The 18,730-nt window shown below is 40.2% G+C and overlaps 1 protein-coding gene across 4 annotated transcripts; it reads left to right on the top strand.

Annotated features, from left to right (window-relative positions):
* kdm5a (lysine demethylase 5A) lies at positions 1-18,033 on the top strand. 4 transcript variants are annotated; one of them, XM_060889951.1, is made up of 27 exons: positions 1-549; positions 1,851-1,928; positions 3,010-3,132; positions 4,112-4,282; positions 5,216-5,416; positions 5,964-6,042; positions 6,163-6,254; positions 6,374-6,532; positions 6,683-6,802; positions 6,922-7,080; positions 7,259-7,440; positions 7,759-7,921; positions 8,013-8,132; positions 8,669-8,863; positions 9,729-9,910; positions 10,105-10,229; positions 10,313-10,463; positions 10,996-11,110; positions 12,748-13,103; positions 13,383-13,521; positions 13,645-13,824; positions 13,905-14,627; positions 14,918-15,046; positions 15,301-15,445; positions 15,701-15,918; positions 16,142-16,579; positions 17,080-18,033. In XM_060889951.1, exons 1-27 carry the CDS (start codon positions 403-405, stop codon positions 17,311-17,313), a joined length of 5,124 nt encoding a protein of 1,707 aa, XP_060745934.1. In that variant the 5' UTR covers positions 1-402; the 3' UTR covers positions 17,314-18,033. The 4 variants fall into 4 exon arrangements, with proteins under 4 accessions (XP_060745934.1, XP_060745933.1, XP_060745932.1 ...); XM_060889950.1 differs by having other exon boundaries at positions 10,993-11,110; XM_060889949.1 differs by having other exon boundaries at positions 6,374-6,550.
* Positions 18,034-18,730: the final 697 nt, after the last annotated feature.

Raw genomic sequence — 18,730 nt, 5'->3', positions numbered from 1 at the left:
CTAGGTGATGTAGTGTAGTGTAGAGTAGTGTAGCGTTTGTGTAGAATCCGACCTACTGTTTTCGTAACGATAGACGATAAACGCTAACAGCACTCCAGGAAATGTATCACAAGGGTGTTTTGTCCTAAAAAATAACGCGTTAGACTTCGGATATATTATTCGTACGCGGAACAAAATGGTCGAACCGTGAGTGTTTTCATGTCTTTGTACTTGTAGGCCGCAACCATAGCGACTTGAAGGCGAAATGAAGCAGTTCCGGTGTCTCGATTGTGTGTTGTTTTTAAACTTTGCGACATTATTAATGCCTGAGTACTGACGCGTTAGGAAGTATGTGTAATGTAGGTGTACGTGTGTGAATATCGTGTTGGTGTGAAGTGAGTATCAAAGGCTTTAACCCTCATCATGGCTGTGTACACTGAGTTCTTGCCCCCTCCTGAGTGCCCGGTGTTTGAGCCGAGCTGGGAGGATTTCTCAGATCCGCTCGGATTCATCAGCAAGATCAGACCTATAGCAGAGAAAAGTGGCATCTGCAAGATCAGACCTCCTCAGGTAAAGCACAGCTTCAGCTCCATCATTGTTTACATATGATGCAGTGTCCTTCATTAATGCAGAGTAAAAAACAACCACAACGTCTCTCTCTCTCTGGGACACAACAATCAATCTGTTCAGGACATCACACACAAACACACAGCCTTTTCACCTGGATGTTATAGTTTCTAGAAGTTTTAACAAACGTTAAAGCCTTAAAGTTTCAGCTAAAATGTTACAGCATTAAAGCCTTCAAACTGAAAACCAAAATAAGTTGGAGTTTAGAATTTTCTACACACGTTTTCTGACACTAGGAGAAAGATGATAATGTGGTATGGGGCATGATAATGGGGTATGTGGTAGCCGAGTGGTTAAGGTGTTGGGCTACCAATTGGAAGGTTGTGAGTTCTATCCCAGGGCCACCAAGCTGCCACTGTTGGGCCCCTGAACAAGGCCCTTAACCCTCAATTGCTCAGCTGTATAAAAAAAGATAATGTAAAGTCACTCTGGAAAAGGGCATCTGCTTAAATGCTGTAATGTAAATGATAAAAAAAGTAAGAGAGAAATATTGCTATAAATCATTCGTGGACTAAAAAAAGCACTAGAGGGGAATGAAATAAAAAGAAAATGATTCGATTCTGTTTTGTTCATTAAATGATGTTCATGATGAATATTTTAGGTATTGGGGAAAACTTTTTCTAATAAATGTACGGATGTTAGAGCGAATCTAATCTAAATCTGGTCTTTGGGTGATTAATTTTTAATTATAATTAAAATATTTATTTTACTCAGAAGACAACCATGAGATCGATTTGTAGTTGAACACTACAAATACATGCAAAATGCAAAATTTTTTATTTACTGTATTTTTAGATTAATTAATACAATTTAAGAGATGTTATGAATCTAAAAGGGACCCACATTTTTTCTCCCCGTTAAATGCAAGATTCTTAGGCCATACGAACGCATGAAAACACGATCCTTCCTCTGTAATAAACCTGTTCAGCTTGTAAACTTTATTTTAATGATAATCCTGCACATTTCAGTGACACTATGGCAATGTCATTTCCCAAATCCTTTTAGTTGTGATCCTTTCAAATACTAACAATCCTGGTGTAAATATTTAGAATAAAATAAAGTAGAATAAAAAAATCAATTAGTTGACTCCCAGCTCCTCATTCTTAAAACATATTATACTGTATTTGTTGGGGTTAAATGGGGTAAACATTGACCTAGACATAAACGTTGAGAGAAAGCTGAATGGATTGTATCAGGTTAATTATAGAATTAACTTTGTTTATTGTGGTATTTTTCTGGTGTAGGACTGGCAGCCTCCTTTTGCTTGTGATGTGCGCAACTTCCGCTTCACGCCACGAGTCCAACGGCTCAATGAGCTTGAGGTGAGGATTTCTTTCAGCTCATTTAACAACACTGTTGTTGTTTTGCTCTTTCAGTCAATTCCTTACAGAATTCTCACGGTGTTTGATTGTACTGTTTTAATTAAACATAGGAAGTGACTTTCCCCTGCTTTGCATGCTGTTTATGGTCTTTGAACGTATAACTGCCTCGGCAGAGTGTTTAATGGAATAATAAGAACAGCTGAGTCAAATGTTTACATATCCTCAAGCCAAAATCGAGAAGAAAACTGAGTGTAATTTATAGCAGCAAGTCATTAAGTGTGCTTTGGATTGTTGCTTTTCACAAGTAACACTGTTTGCACATTAGCAAGCAGCAGGCGACGTTTCAATTTCGATGTACATGCCGCACACTGAATTTCTCCAGCAAGCGCAAAGCATCAAAGCGACAATTGCCATGTAAGCTGAGCTGTTCTCAACGTTATGTAAAACAGGATTAATGGAATCATGTAAATCCTTACAATTAGCACAAACAATTTCTCTCACCAATTTTATGGCTTTTCATTTCCTGTCTCACAACATTAATTCCTAAATTCCATTAGTTCCTTTTTACTGCTTGACTAAAAATAAAAGAAAAACAGAAGAATATTTGTGATCTCATCTCACCTGTCACACATAACCTCTCTTTACACGTGTATAGAGAACGTAGGAACTAAAATAAACTGGATATACTCTCTGGAGAGTGTTCCTGCTAGTACAGTTTGTTAGCTTGTGCTGCTAATCTGCTAGTGGCTAATACACCCCAGCATATAACGTACAAATAAACAGTTTGATGACATGACATACATACAAAAAGCGAAGTGTAAGGTGTTCAAAAGTATTAGACAGGCAGTTTGTGTATTTGCAGAATAAATATATCAGATTATACTCAACTCTATTCATATATGACTCGCTTACCTCAGGTTTTCCTCCGGATGATATTACTAACATCGTTAGCTATTTATTAGCATTGTAGCTGACCTGGTTACAGAGAAAAACCTGTAAAGAGGAGTATTCTATCTATTACACACACTGTAGTTATAAATGCTTATCACTGTTTGTTTTCATCATTTACCTTCCCTTTCAGGCCCTCACCAGAGTAAAACTGAACTTCTTGGATCAAATTGCCAAGTTTTGGGAGCTCCAGGGCTCTAAGCTACGTTTTCCACATGTGGAGAGAAAAATCCTGGACTTGTACCTGCTCAGCAAGGCAAGGCTTTCTCACTGATTATTGGTTTTCTAACAAATATTAAAAGTGTGAGGGGGAAAAGTGAGTGAGTGATTATGTTGAAATGTTATATAAATGTATATGACTTTTAAAACCTCTGATTAGCTTTACTGTGTTGTGTTGTGTTGTGATCACACACTTACCACACTGTGCAAGAGCAGGTCTCGTATCATAAAACCAACATGAGATGTCTCGTGTCTGTCTAAATAAATGAGTATAAATAGGATGCGGGCAGAAAGGATTGTCTGTTTTACAAAGAGTCATAACATAGAGAAACTTTGCTACTTTTATATTATGTACATGCCATGCTATGATTATTTTTTTTTGTGTTTTTTAACAGTTATTAGGGTATGTCTTTTTTCTTATAGAAGCATTAATATTGTTCAAATATTCAATTTTATTTGTATGGCGCTTTTAACAATGGGCATCGTCTCAAAGCAGCTTTACAGAACATAAGAAACATAATACAGAAAGTGTAATATTATACAAAGATATTGTTAGTGAGGTTATATTGTGATTCAACAATTTTGCCCTTTGCACAACGGGGCTATTGGTGAATGGTTGTGTACTTCTTGGTTGTCGCAGACCCCCAAATCATTCTGCTACAGGGCATCTGAGCTAATATTGTATAGTATGCCCTCAGAACAAAGATTTATCTATGAATCAGAAATCAGATGCTTTCTGTCAATGTTTGCGATGTTTCTTTAATGCAGAGTGGCTTCTTTTCATTCAGAACTTTACTTATACTGGAGGTTTTCCCCAGGCTGCTAAACTTACACCGCATGCCATGTTTCTATTCTAAAAATAAAAACCAATTAAACAATTACAATCAGTATGTGTGTATGTATGTATGTGTGTATATATATATATATATATTATGGTATATTTTGTCAATTTTATGATTGTTCCTTAGAGCTTTGTTTTAACTTGTTATTTTTTTGTTGTTTTTTTCCCTCTGTAGATTGTGTCTTCTGAGGGAGGTTTTGAGGCCATTTGTAAGGAGAAGCACTGGTCCAAAATAGCCACTCGCATGGGTTTCCCAGCTGGGAAGGGCATCGGTTCCCTTCTGCGCTCTCACTATGAGAGAATCCTTTACCCATATGAGCTATTCCAGTCGGGAGCTTCTCTCTCTGTGAGTCCACTCTGCCTGACGCACTGATAGTCCGTACTAACATAATAAATGCTAATGATATTTTTACAGAAATGGTAATTGTATTAACCCCGATGTAACTGTAATGAAAGAATAAAAAAATCACCAATATTGTTTAAAAAGTGGCAGATAAACATCAAGGAAAAACCAATAATTATATTTGCGTTCTGTGTGAAACTTTTTGATGCATGTAGTGGTGCAGTGATTTTAAGCTTAAAGAAATTATAGGATATAAAAGGTGATTATATATAGGAAGCTTGTTCTTGTTTTCATTAGGTTATCAATAAATATTAGTAACAGACTGCTGTAGCTACAGTAGCTATAGTTTACTGCAACTAAAATAAAATAAGTCAAATGTACACCTAACAATTTGTCTTTAAAATTTGTCTTCAATTTGAAGACAAATTTTCACATTTATCACATTTAAATGATTATTATTATTATTTGTGATGACACGCGCTACTTCTCTTGTTGCTTCACCGTAGAATTTTAGACTTTTAGTTTCAGTCTCTCTTTAGGGTATGCAAACTTGTAAGCTGCATTAAATGGTGTAACATGCTGAGTCTGTTGTGCTCAGTGCCCTGGGTAACAAACTGTAGCAGACGTTCACTGCATGTATGCATTTTGGGTAATATGAAATTTTTCTGTTATATTAGATTCCTTTGTAAATATACACAAATTTTAGCTATTGTGCATGACAACACAACTTTGCCTTTATGAATTTAGACATTTTGAAAAATACCTAAACAGTGAGATTTACAAGCATAATAGATTGTAATATACTATTTCATTATTGCACATTTGCCCTGTTCTTACCCTTTGTTAAAAGACATCGATATGCATTTATAGAGATGTTATATACCCATGATTCAGAGCTAGTAAGCGTTTTGACACATCAGCACTCTTGTGCTTCAGGGCATGCACCGGCTGTGCCAGGAGGGAGACGAAGCTGAGGAGGTGGATGAAGGAATAGAGCGTGGCTGTGAGGAGGATGAGGATGACGATGAAGAAAAGCCTAAAGAGAAGGAAGGCAAGGAGCAAGACGGACTGAGTGATAAATCACAGAAGAAGAAGCACTCTCTTCCCGAGAGACGTTCTCGTCGCCTGAAGTCTGAGGTTAGTTGGGAATGTCTTTTAATCCTTCAGAAATAGTATAAACACATTATGGAGTAATGAATGTGAGCAATTTTAAAAATGACCTATGATTTCCTCAGTAATCATTGTTAAATAAAGGCATTGGTGAGCTCAGAGAAAATAGAAGAAACAAACATGAGCTTAATTTTACACATTGATGGAATGAATGTTGATTAATGAAACACAAGTGTTAGTTACTTTGTTAATGTTACTTGTGTTGCTGAAGTGATCATAAAGCTGTTAATAAACCGTATATGGGTAATAACTGATGAGTGCTTGGCTATAATAGTTGGAAAAAATAGTTCTGCTTCTTTTGTGTCCTTTATGAATGGCAAAAGCTAACACTCTTGAGTGAAAGGAAGAAATATGAATTGTAAGGCAATCATCACCATCCCAGAATTCCTAGATACCAACAATACACAGTCTGGGAAAACATTTTTGTCATTCTAACCCAAGCCTTTGGTTCCCTGCATGTCTCCACAAAGAATCATGTCTGAGCACCGGTGTCAATGTTTGCTCTTTATTTCAGAGAGAGAACAAAGAGCCCAAAGGCCTGCAGATCTTTAGCAGCAGCCCAAAGGTGGTGGACTTCGAGATCATTCCAGACGGTAAGATTTATACACATTCACCTTAAATGTAAGTGAGTTTGTGATTCACAGAGTTTAGAGTTTCTACTGTACACTCGCGGTTTCAGAATACTGTTTAACGTCTGGGTTTCTATAATATAGATGACGCTTTCATAAAGAAGCAGAAGCACCTGAAGGCTCAGGCATTTGCGATTAAGATGCGTCCACGCAAAGAGACTCTGGAGGTCAATTTTGTGAGTGTTTGTTTTTGCTTGAAGTATTTAAATCACTGCAAAACTAAATAACAAGACTCTTTGTATTATATATAAACTTATAGATAGTGTTTCTAAACTTTCATTTTATCCTCTAATAGATTGACCTGTACATGTGTATGGCATGTGGGCGTGGTGACGAGGAAGACCGCCTCCTGTTGTGTGATGGTTGTGATGACAGCTACCACACCTTTTGCCTGATCCCACCCCTTCAGGATGTGCCCAAGGGAGACTGGCGTTGTCCCAAGTGTGTGGCAGAGGTATGCAGAGCTGAAATGGTACAAACTTTTTCCTGCACCCATAGTTTTTTTTTAATCCTAGCTTATCCGGTCTCTTGAGCCGGGTGTCTTGGGGTGATTGCGATTAAACCAGGCTGTGTTGGGTGACTGTCCTCATGTCTTATCCCCCAGGAGTGCAGCAAGCCCCGGGAAGCATTTGGGTTTGAGCAGGCCGTGCGTGAATACACACTCCAGAGCTTTGGAGAAATGGCAGACCATTTTAAATCGGACTACTTCAACATGCCAGTTCATGTAAGAGCAGCACGGTCACTGCCTAGTCATAACACGCTGTCTCCCCTTTCACCTCTTTTAATAAAGGTATTAAATGTAGATAGCTATACTTTGCTGTTAACTTGTTTGTTTGAACACAGATGGTCCCTACAGAGCTGGTGGAGAAAGAGTTCTGGAGGCTGGTAAGCAGCATAGAGGAGGACGTGATTGTCGAATATGGAGCAGATATCAGCTCCAAAGACGTAGGGAGTGGCTTTCCTGTCCGAGACGGAAAAAGAAGGCTACTGGGGGACGAGGAGGTCAGCCTGTGTTCACTTTTTCCTGATAATAATTTCAGCTCATGTTGTACCCTACTTACACTAATATACACAGTGTTCCAATTTGATGTCTGATAAGAATTGTCAGTAAATGGATGTCTGTAGCTATTCACATGAGCTCATTTTGTAGTGATATCTTCATTGACACACTCTTCTACAGGACTACGCCAACTCAGGCTGGAACCTAAACAACATGCCAGTGCTGGAGCAGTCAGTGCTTGCCCACATTAATGCAGACATCTCAGGGATGAAGGTACCCTGGCTTTATGTCGGCATGTGCTTCTCTTCTTTCTGCTGGCACATCGAGGATCACTGGAGCTACTCCATTAACTATCTGCACTGGTAAGATGGTCAACAGGACAACATGTAGAGGTTTTGTTGCGGTATTACAGGATTGCCGCATTCTTAAATCAGAATCTAATAAAACTGATTAGTGAGATCTGTGCATCAGTGAAGAATTGTTTCAAGAGAGACTTTATTTTCCTTGGATACACAGCAACTGAAATGAAATCATTGGAGTGCCTGAGTAGAAAATATTTGTTAAACTTTCACTCCACTTTGGATATTTATCTCTATATTTATCTTTATATTGTGTCTTGATGAAATGTAGAAAAAATTGTTTTATTTACTTATTTATTTATTTGATGTTATGTGGATCAGGGGCGAACCTAAGACCTGGTACGGAGTCCCGGCTCATGCAGCCGAGAAGCTGGAGGCGGTGATGAAGAAACTGGCACCAGAACTTTTTGACTCTCAGCCTGATCTACTGCACCAGCTGGTCACCATCATGAACCCTAACGTTCTCATGGAGCATGGAGTTCCAGTGGGTCATCACACTTTCTGTACATGCATAACTCTCAGGGATTTTGCTTAGTTTTTCTGTACAGAGACCTTACAACTTTTTCCCTTCAAAGGTGTATCGGACTAATCAGTGTGCTGGAGAGTTTGTAGTGACCTTCCCCAGAGCTTATCACAGCGGCTTCAACCAGGGCTACAACTTTGCTGAAGCTGTTAACTTCTGCACTGCAGACTGGGTAACATTGCCTCCCTCTCTCTCTTCACAGTCTGTAGGACTCAATCCTGGTCTTGAAGAGTAACACAAATCCCACTTAGTCTCTAGCAGTTGTAGTCCCTAGCAGTGCTGCTTTAGGTGTTTTGATAAGCAGATTTAAAATTCTGCTAGATGTAAGATACTGATAGCTGCATAGTTGGGGATAGCTGAACCCTACAACAGTGTTGTTTTTCTACTATTCCACCCATCTTTTAAAAAAAACACTTGGCCGTCATGGATTTGGTACATAATGCAGCACAATATACTGCCATAACGAACTGAGAATAAGTTCTTCTGTTAATTACTTTAGTGTAACCGTGTGAACATGTGAAAAAGTGTCACTGTTGTTTTATTCAGCTTAATCAGTAGTTGATCGACAAAGAGATCTGCAACACTGTTGTAGCAGAGAAAATCTTGACCGATTTATGTTGCTTTAGTGTGTTTGTATAGTTTGTATACTTAGTTTAATTATTTCCATTCCTCTTTATGTTTATCGTTGCTTGCCTGTGCACTGTGTAGCTGCCTATGGGTCGTCAGTGTGTGGCGCACTACCGACGGCTACAGCGCCAATGTGTGTTCTCCCACGAGGAACTGCTGTGCAAGATGGCGGCGGACCCTGAGAGCCTGGACGTGGAGCTGGCAGCAGTTGTGTGCCGAGAGCTGGCAGAGGTGATCGAGGAGGAGAGAAGACTCCGTCAGGCTGTGCAGGACTTGGTGAGACTTTCTCTCCTTTTTTATTTTATTCAGTTCACATTTCAACACATTTCACATTTAGGTTTTGCGGCAGTTCGTGACCTTTTTTTTAAATCTGACTTTTGCCAAATATGAGATAATGTTGTTGTTATAAATATGTTATTTGCATAAGGAATAAAACACATCAAAGCATGCTTTTATAGCTAAAATGATCCACATAGGTGTGGCATGGTACTGCCTGATGTAAAGTTGATTATTTTCCAATAACAGCATACCCTGTGTTTTATTCTTCTTACACCACAGGAATTTCCTAATTATTTGAATTCTTGACTTTTTAATGAATAACACAACATACTTTTAAAATGAGATTTGTGTTCAGTGTTGTGGTTAAAACAACTTGGTTCCTTTTATCACTTGAATTATAGCAGCTGTAATCTGTCATTCCTTCAACAGCCTCTCTCTCTCTCTCTCTCTCTCTCTTGAAATTTATTATGTACAAATAAATAAAAAGTAAAACACAGGAGAGGCCTTCCACAAATGTTATCTGAATGTCTCTGTATAGAACTCTTAAATATGTCAAAGATTAAATTATGTTGGTTAAATAACATGTTTTAACCGGTTTATTATTAACCTTAACAGTTCTTTGTCTTTACGTGCTGCACTGATTCATGCTCAGCCTGGTCAGAGATATGACTATGCTATTATTCTGGATTATTATACTTATCTCTATTGTTGTACTTGTCTATTTTAGTATTTCCTTTGAAATACTAATTTGAAAGTATTTTTAAAAACAGAAAAGATGCTTGTGATCTGCCTTATTACGGTCATGACCAGGTGTATGCGAGTGATAGTAAACTGTATTGTATTTCCCACTCTCTGCCTGCAGGGGTTGCAGTCCTCAGAACAGGAAGTGTTCGAGTTGGTTCCAGATGATGAACGGCAGTGTTACAAATGTAAAACTACCTGCTTTTTGTCAGCTCTCACATGTTCATGCAGTCCAGAGCGCCTTGTCTGTCTGCACCATGCTGCAGAGCTCTGCAACTGTCCTCTTACAAACAAGTGCCTCAGGTCAGCGCATACACACACACACACACACACACACACACACACACACACACTATCATATAAACAAAATATCTACACCACAGATCTTTATCTGAGGGTTTATTTTTTTATTTACAGACCTTTAAGTTCTTCATACGAGTAAAAATAATGCCTTTTAATTTAATGCAAGCATATCATCTTCCTTTTGTGTGCTGTAGGTACCGGTATGATGTGGAGGAGTTCCCTGCCATGCTGTACGGGGTGAAGTCCCGCGCCCAGTCCTACGACACCTGGGCCAAGAGAGTCAGTGAGGCACTGTCAGCTGATCAGAAGAACAAGAAAGGTTATTATCTCACACACACACACACTACACATGCAGACATAGACACTCTAACACACACATCCGTCCTCTGTCTCTCCTTAAAGATCTGATCGAACTGAAAGTTTTGCTGGAGGACGCAGAGGACAGGAAGTACCCAGAGAACAATCTGTTCCGTAAGCTGAGAGAGATGGTGAAGGAGGCAGAGACTTGCTCTTCTGTAGCCCAGCTTCTGCTCAACCACAAACAGAGACACAAGTAAATTCACACACTATTATACGAGGTCATGAATTATGAATTCATAGTGTTATGCAGTAGTAGTCTTCATTTTATTCATATGAATTATTATATTTGAATTTTATTGTATTTACACTTCAAATTGTATTTATTTAATGTTTTATATTATATATAAAAATTTTAGATATTAATATACATTTTAGATATTAATATACATTTTAGATATTAATATACATTTTTATAAACTGTTAAAACATGGGTTAGTAAAAAGTTTTGGCTGCCAGAAGCCACCAAAACTGTTCCAGCAAAGAAATGAAAAAATTGTTTTTTTATTAAAACATTTCAGTGAGTCGATACGTCCTGCGTATAGCGCCGGGTTCATTACAGGATAAAGCTGATCAGTTAAAAAACTTTGTATTGATTTGCATTGTTGGGGACGAGTACAATATCACAGCCACAGAATTGTCTGGTAATTTATCACTTTTGTCTGGATGAAAAATTAGCTTGAAATGGAATGGCTAACAAAGATTGTTTTTTTTTATGGTTTAAGAAGAGAGCGCACAGAGAACAGTCGTACGCGCACCAAGCTGACGGTGGAGGAGCTGAAGGCGTTTGTGGAGCAACTGTTCCGTCTGCCGTGTGTCATCAGCCAGGCACGGCAGGTCAAAGTAAGACACCAGCGCACTCTCAGACTCGCTTCTTCTCACCTTACAGCTAGAGTATGTCTGCTGGTGATTGTATGTAAATCTAATGCAACCATAACATCAGGAGAAGTCTGTGACGTCTGACCTAGTTTGTCTCTCCTGGGAGTGTAGCACTGCTGCTGTTTTTTTGCTTGTGCAGGAACAGGATCCAACTTTTTTAAGGGTGCGGGAAGAAATTGTTATAGCTAGTTTATAATACTGTTAATATTTATACTTAAATATTTTTTTTACTCTGTTTAAAATTGTTTTAGGTTATACTAATTTATGAAAAACAGAATTCTTGCAATCTCTATGAATACTTAAGCATTGGACAGTGGACATTCCCAGATTCCCAGAGCAAACAATCTCTATAATTCCATATGTACATGTAGGGATATAAAAATAAGAATTCCATCCTTCTCTCTTAGGTGAAGCAATGATTAAAGGAAGTTGGTATGAAATAAAAGCACACAGTAGATAAAGTGTGCTTTAACAACCCAGATCAGACAATCTCCAAGAAAATCTTATATGGATTTGTTTTGATTGAAATGTAAGAATCAAAGCTCTGAGCCATGTGCTGTTCATCTACAGACACGACTGAACGGAGCAGTTTGTCATTTCTAGCACCCTCTGGTGCCTTCACAAGTCTTTACAAGTGCCATTAAGAAATGACAAGCCATGTCTGCTTAAACTACATATGCCTGTTAAATATGTCATGTGCTAAGGGGTGGAGCTAAGTACAGAAATGTCCAGGCCAGTAAAATATAAACTGAAGCCTAAAAGACAGACCTAGTGAAATCTGTTGCGTAGCAGTCTTGTGAATCATAACTTTATGGGGCTTTTTTACACCTGGTCACTTCATGTGTTTTCTCTGATCCGATTGCTATCTGATTTGTTAAAACTGTTCCATTTACATTGGGCCACATAAATGCGTCTTGGCGAATCGGATATCAATCCGATCTTTCTACTCCTTCCCAAAATGCAAATATATTTGACCTCATTTCCGGGGTAATTGAAATGAAACACGCTTTGGTGTATATAATTAAATATACTTTTGTTTCTATATGTTTTACAAAGCATATTTTGGACGCTTTCATTGCTCCAAAGAGCAATAAGTGCCTGCGTGTCGGTCATGTTATTTGTTTCTGGCGCGATGCAGGACTCGTGAGTCACCTGCGAGTGACGTACTTCCGTTTGGGAGGAGTATAGCGCTGACGTATGTGGCTTGAACAACCACATTCATTTACACCTGTCCAGTTTCATCTTAAATGCGTCCCAGACCACCTCCTGAAGTGTTTTGAACGATCGGATTTATATCCGTCTCAAAAACGTTTCAGAGGGCATTTAGACCTGGTCTTTTTACAATCGGATAGCTATCTGATCACAGAAAACGCATGAAGTGACCAGGTGTAAAAAGCCCCTTAGTTGTTGTTTAATCTTGAATGATAAAGTTTTGAAATTGAACATTTTAAAGTAATGGTTAAACACACTTCATCGTGCAGGTTTGCTCACGAAGTCGTGCATTCTAGAAACAGAATCCACCTCTTTACTGACCAGTGTTAATTTTTCAGTCTCAGATTATGTAATCTTTTCCCTCAGCATGTCCTTTTTCTGTCTCTCAGGAGCTACTGGAGAATGTGGAGGATTTCCACGAGCGCGCTCAGCTGGCCCTGGCGGATGAAACCCCGGACTCGGCTAAGCTTCAGGTTCTGGTAGAGCTGGGCTCAGGGCTTGATGTAGAGCTTCCAGAGCTGGCGCAATTGAAACAGGAGCTGCTGCAGGCACGCTGGTTAGATGAAGTGCGTCTCACCTTGCATGAGCCACAGCGTGTCACGCTGGAGGTTATGAAGCGCCTCATTGACTCAGGTGTGGGTCTGGCCCCGCACCATGCTGTAGAGAAAGCCATGGCTGACCTGCAGGAAATCCTCACTGTGTCTGAGCGCTGGGAGGACAAGGCACGCGCATGCCTGCATGCCAGGTAATGACCGAAACAGACCTAAATACACACTTTTTAAATCTCTGTGCTTTGTAAAGCTTGCACATGAGTTAGAGATGGGGTAGAGGGTGAAACATATAAACATCTGACCAGTTCAGCACAAATTGTTCAGCTGTGTTTTCTTGTTTAAAAGGCTTTTTCAGATATTCTCTGAATACTATAACACCTTTCTTATCTTAGCATCTTTTCTTAACATATTTGTTAGGCATGAATCTTTGAAATTTATGAATAAAACTTAACGATGTTAAATGTTGCTTCTAGACCTCGTCACAGTATGGCGACCCTTGAAAGCATTATTGTAGAAGCCAAGAACATCCCTGCTTATCTGCCTAATGTTCTGGCTCTGCGGGAAGCACTCCACAAAGCTAAAGAGTGGACAGCAAGAGTAGAGGCCATCCAGGTAGGCTTGAATCTCTGTGTACACTCTTTAGGCGCCGTGACTTCACAGGTCGATTTATTTCTTTTTTATATGTATATGATTTACAGTGATAAGCTGTATTTGTTTTATTTATTTATTTTTTAGAATGGTACCAGTTTTGCATACTTGGATCAGCTGGAGGCTCTGTTAGCGAGGGGCCGTTCCATTCCTGTACGTCTGGATGCCCTGCCACAGGTGGAGTCCCAGGTGGCTTCAGCACGAGCTTGGAGAGAGAGGACTGCGCGCACCTTTCTCAAGAAAAACTCCACCCACACGCTGCTACAGGTGAGAGATGGCATTCATCAAAGATAAATTTTCATCCAAAATATGTTTATCATGTCTCATTTTGCGGGTTTGCCTCTCAGGTTCTGAGTCCTCGGACTGACATTGGTGTGTACGGCAGCAGCCGAAGCAAGCGCAGGCGAGCCAAAGAGCTCCTGGAGAAAGAGCGAGGTGCAGAGCCGGAGACCCTCAGCGACCTGGATGAGGCCGTAGACGAGGAGCGCTCACCCTCTGCTGTGGTGGCCGCCTTTAAGGCTAAGGAGCAGCAGGAGGCAGAAGCCATGCACTCGCTGCGGGCCGCCAACCTGGCCAAGATGAGCATGGCTGAGCGAATCGATGAGGTCCGCTTTTGCCTTTGTCGGAAGACTGCTTCAGGTGTTATGCTACAGTGCGAGCTGTGTAAAGACTGGTTCCATGGTGCCTGTGTGCCCCTACCCAAAGCAGGCACGCAGAAGAAGCTAACAACAGGGAGCAGCTGGCAGAGTGCTAGCAAAGAGTCAAAGTTTCTGTGCCCACTGTGCCAGCGTTCACGGCGACCCCGCCTCGAGACCATCCTCTCACTATTAGTGTCCCTGCAGAAGCTTCCTGTGCGACTGCCTGAAGGCGAGGCACTGCAGTGTTTGACAGAACGTGGTATGAGCTGGCAGGACCGGGCGCGGCAAGCCCTGGCAACCGATGAACTCTCCTCTGCTCTGGCCAAGCTGTCTGTGCTCAGTCAACGCATGGTGGAGCTCGCAGCACGGGAGAAGACCGAGAAGATCATCAATGCCGAGCTACAGAAAGCTGCTGCCAATCCAGACCTGCAGGTGAGTCTGTGACCTTAAAACCACTAACATTTAACGCAGCCTTCTGAATCCTATCTTGAGGTCTGAATCCTATCTTAAATTTGGCCATTTTATCCAGTAACGTAATTTTATTGCTGCATGGCATATATGGGATGTCTGTTTTTTTTTATTTTATTATATTATTTTCACTTTCCTGACCCTCCGCTCTGAATCCAACTTTCTAACAAACTGAGTTATGTAAAGGAAATAATTTCACTATACTGTATTGTCTATGTTACAAATAAAGGCTATGTCTATTTTCTACCTATCAGGGACACATTCAGACGTTCCACCAGGCCGGGTTCAACAGGACCACCTCACCTCGGCCGTCTCTGGATTATGATGATGAGGAGACGGACTCGGATGAGGACATCCGTGAGACTTACGGCTATGATATGAAGGTAAGTGTAACGCTTACTCTTGGTTACATAAGCTTCGGAAACTTTAGAAACTGTTGTTTTGTAGAGCTGTTAATCTGTCTGTACTTACATTAGAGCTCAGACTTATAGATTTTATTATGTTTGAATCCTAGAAGAGAACATTAACTTTGTGGGGGGAAAAATACATTTATTTGTTTAGTTATATTTTTATTGTTCACTAAGAAGTCAGTATTAATGTCAGTCAGTATAAATGTAATATCTTCCTCTGTCTCCAGGACTCGGGTGAGGTAAAGCCCTATTTGTTCTGTGATGAGGAGATCCCTGTAAAGTCAGAAGAGGTTGTCAGTCACATGTGGCCTGCTACGCCGTCTTTCTGTGCTGAACATGCCTACTCCTCTGCCTCCAAGTCCTGTCCTCAGAGTAAGTAACCTTGGTTTTAATTATGTAACATTTTGAGAGAAAGTTAAGAGTCAGTTCAGCCTCTCTACTTTTAATCTGGTTTGAAAGGCAGATTTTGCACACTCAGTTCACAACCTGAATACATCTTCAGAGTTACACTCCACAACCTATCCTCTCAGTCAGTCCAGTTGATGTGGGCACAATATCAGAGCCGCCTACAGGTATCACCTGAACCAGTTTAGCAGAAGACGTCTATTTTCTGTCTCCTTCTCCCAGATCAAACCGCTCCACGGAAGCAGCCTAGGAAGACACCTCTGGTGCCACGCAGTTTGGAGCCTCCTGTGCTGGAGCTGTCCCCTGCTGCCAAAGTCCAGCTAGAGGTGCTGATGATGGAGGGAGACCTGCTGGAGGTCTCGCTGGATGAAACTCAGCACATCTGGAGAATCCTGCAGGCCACACACCCACCCTCAGAGGAGCGCTTCCTGCAGGTGGAGGTAAGTGTCACAGGGAAAAAGATCCTGAGCCTTTTTGTTCCAAAGCTCCTCTTAGGACACATTGCTTAAATATATTATGCGACCTCCTCTAGGTACCTTAAGCACCCTGATATGTACAGTTTAGGACATTTTTATCCAGTGTATTTTTGCTATTCTAACTTTTTTTCTTTAAATGTCCTCTCTGTCCCCACCCTTGTTTTTCCATTCTAACTCTCTTCCTAAGTCGGAGGACACGTTGCTAGAGAAGCCAATGAAGTTAAAGGTAAAGGAAATGGAGAAGAAGAGAAAGAGGAAACTAGAGAGAGCTGAGCAGCAGTTACTCTTGGCTTCGTCGGGTGTGGAAGGCCGGCCCAAATGCAAAGACATGAAGAGGGTACTCGAGGTTGGTGGAAAACCCAAAAAGAAGAAGCTTAAACTCATTCCGGAGAAGTCGCGGGAGCTAAAGCAACTGGCCAAACGCCTCGCCAAGGAGGAGAAGGAGAGGAAGAGGAAGGAGAAAGCTGCGGCCAAAGCCGAGTTTGCCAAGGAGGGTCTGGAAAAGAAGAAGGAAAAGAAGATCCTGGACATCCCCTCTAAGTACGACTGGTCAGGCGCAGAGGACTCCAACGACGAGAATGCTGTCTGTGCAGCAAAGAACTGCCAGAGACCATGCAAGGACAAGGTTAGTATGAGATTTCAGCTTCAGCTCATGGTAATAATGAAGGCAGGTGTCAAGCAGTCAGTCTGTGGTGATTTTCAATGTGGAATTAGAATAATAAGGAAACGATTGTCTGGGGATTCTATTCAGAGCGATTTATCCATTTATTCTATTAGACTGAATGATTCATTTCTATGTAAACACACAATCCGAGCAGATCTTTCAATATGCTCTTCACCATGCAATTTATTATGTGGTCAGAACTCAAAACCATGTGCGTGTGCAATTTATTATACATAAATAGACTCTTTCTTTAAAAATTACCTAGAAGTCTCTTAGCAGAAAACTTTCATTATGAAAGATGTTTTTTTTTTTGTTAAATAACCGCATTTTTGTTTATTATTGAAATTAGTTTATATTGAGCATCGTCCATAGAAGTCCATCTTTTCAACCGTACTAAGGTAAAAAATTAAAGGGTTAATGCGCTGCTTATATATATTTTAATATTATCTTTTTCCTCTCAGGTGGACTGGGTTCAGTGTGACGGGGGGTGTGATGAGTGGTTCCATCAGGTGTGTGTAGGTGTGTCGTGTGAGATGGCGGAAAACGAAGACTACATCTGCTCGGCTTGCTCGCGTAAGGCTGGCGGAGTGATGGGGGTCAAAATGGGCATCGAGACTGTGGTAATGACGTCAGCCATGTGTAGCACACAGACTCTCTCCCCCTTGTACCAAGCAAAGGTTCAAGAGGGCAGCTAGCGCACATTCACACAGACACTCAACAGCTGCTGTCGCACCTCCACTGCAAGCTCTTCTTCTTTGTGTACTTGTGGACTGATGCTCTCTGTATGTACTATATGACTACGAGCTGAATATGATTTTTGGCTAGGTCAGGAGCCTGTATACAAGAAGGACGAGGACTTTCGCATGAATAAAAGCAACTGGTCTGCTTTTTTCAAGGTGAATCCATTTACGGATTCTGTGCATGGGCTACACAATAAATGTGGATATTTAAAGGGGAGAAGACTGAATATGGCAAGCTGGAAATTTGCATTGATCCATCAGACATCAATCTTCGTCCGTTTATTTTTTTCTGTAAACAGCCAGATCATAGAGCTCAGCTCAAAGCCTAAGACTACTTTTTTCCTCATCACCTCTAGTTTGTCTTCGCTGGACCAGAATGTTTGCTCAGCTCTGTTTTAACCTGCTTAAATAAATTGTCATACATCACAAAAAGTATCCCACAATGCATTGCAGGTTTGCTCCAGACGTCCTATCACTAACAGCCTGTAGGGGGATTAAGTTATTTGTCTGATACACTTACCAGATAAACAAGTTACCATGCAAATAAGTAGGAGTAGCTTAAAATGGATGTATGTAGGTAAAATATTTATGATGTAAATAGGTTTTAAAGAATTAATGAGTCACTGTGGATGTTTTTGTTGCTCAACTTTATTAAAACGATTCCTAGTGAAAAAAGTCTGGAACATTTATTATGTTTTTTGTTTAAGCAAATGTTTGTATATTTATGTGGTTTGTGTTAAGTCGACCTCTATGCGTCTTACCTCTGGGGCTGGAGGTTCGAGTCCCACCTTTTCCCTGTGTACATGGAGTTTGCATGTTCAAGGCTTTCCTCCAGGTCCTCCAGCTTCTTCTACCAAGACAAAGACATACGTTAGCACCCTCTCCAGGCTCTGTTCTGAGTTCTCCGGGATAGATTCCAGGCTCCACGTGACCCTGTTTAGCATAAGCTAAAATTTGAAGCTAATTTTTAATAAATTTATTTATTTATTATTATTATTATTATTATTATTATTATTTTTGTTATTATTATTTATTACTATTATTATTACTATTATTATTATTATTATTATTATTTAAAAAACAGTAACAAAATAGGTACATTTTATAGGTTATAAATTGGTATAAATTTTATATTAGGCATAGTACACAAAGTTTTCAGAGAAACAGAACATTTCTGTAGAGATCCTTTGCTGTTTGCAACGTCTTCTTTCACTAAAAAAACACCTGATTTTTACTACAGCCTGTATTATTACAGATGTACACTGCAGTTACCTCCTGGATTCTTACTGACACATTTAGTATATATTTAGTATATACTTAAATTTGCAAAGATTTTTCACTGTAAATGGTGTATGTGCAGGGTAGAAGAGGT

The sequence above is a fragment of the Tachysurus vachellii genome, chromosome 16 (genome assembly GCF_030014155.1).
Source record: "Tachysurus vachellii isolate PV-2020 chromosome 16, HZAU_Pvac_v1, whole genome shotgun sequence".
In the NCBI taxonomy this organism is placed as follows: Eukaryota; Metazoa; Chordata; class Actinopteri; order Siluriformes; family Bagridae; genus Tachysurus; species Tachysurus vachellii.
This window is presented reverse-complemented; position numbering and strand designations above follow the sequence as displayed.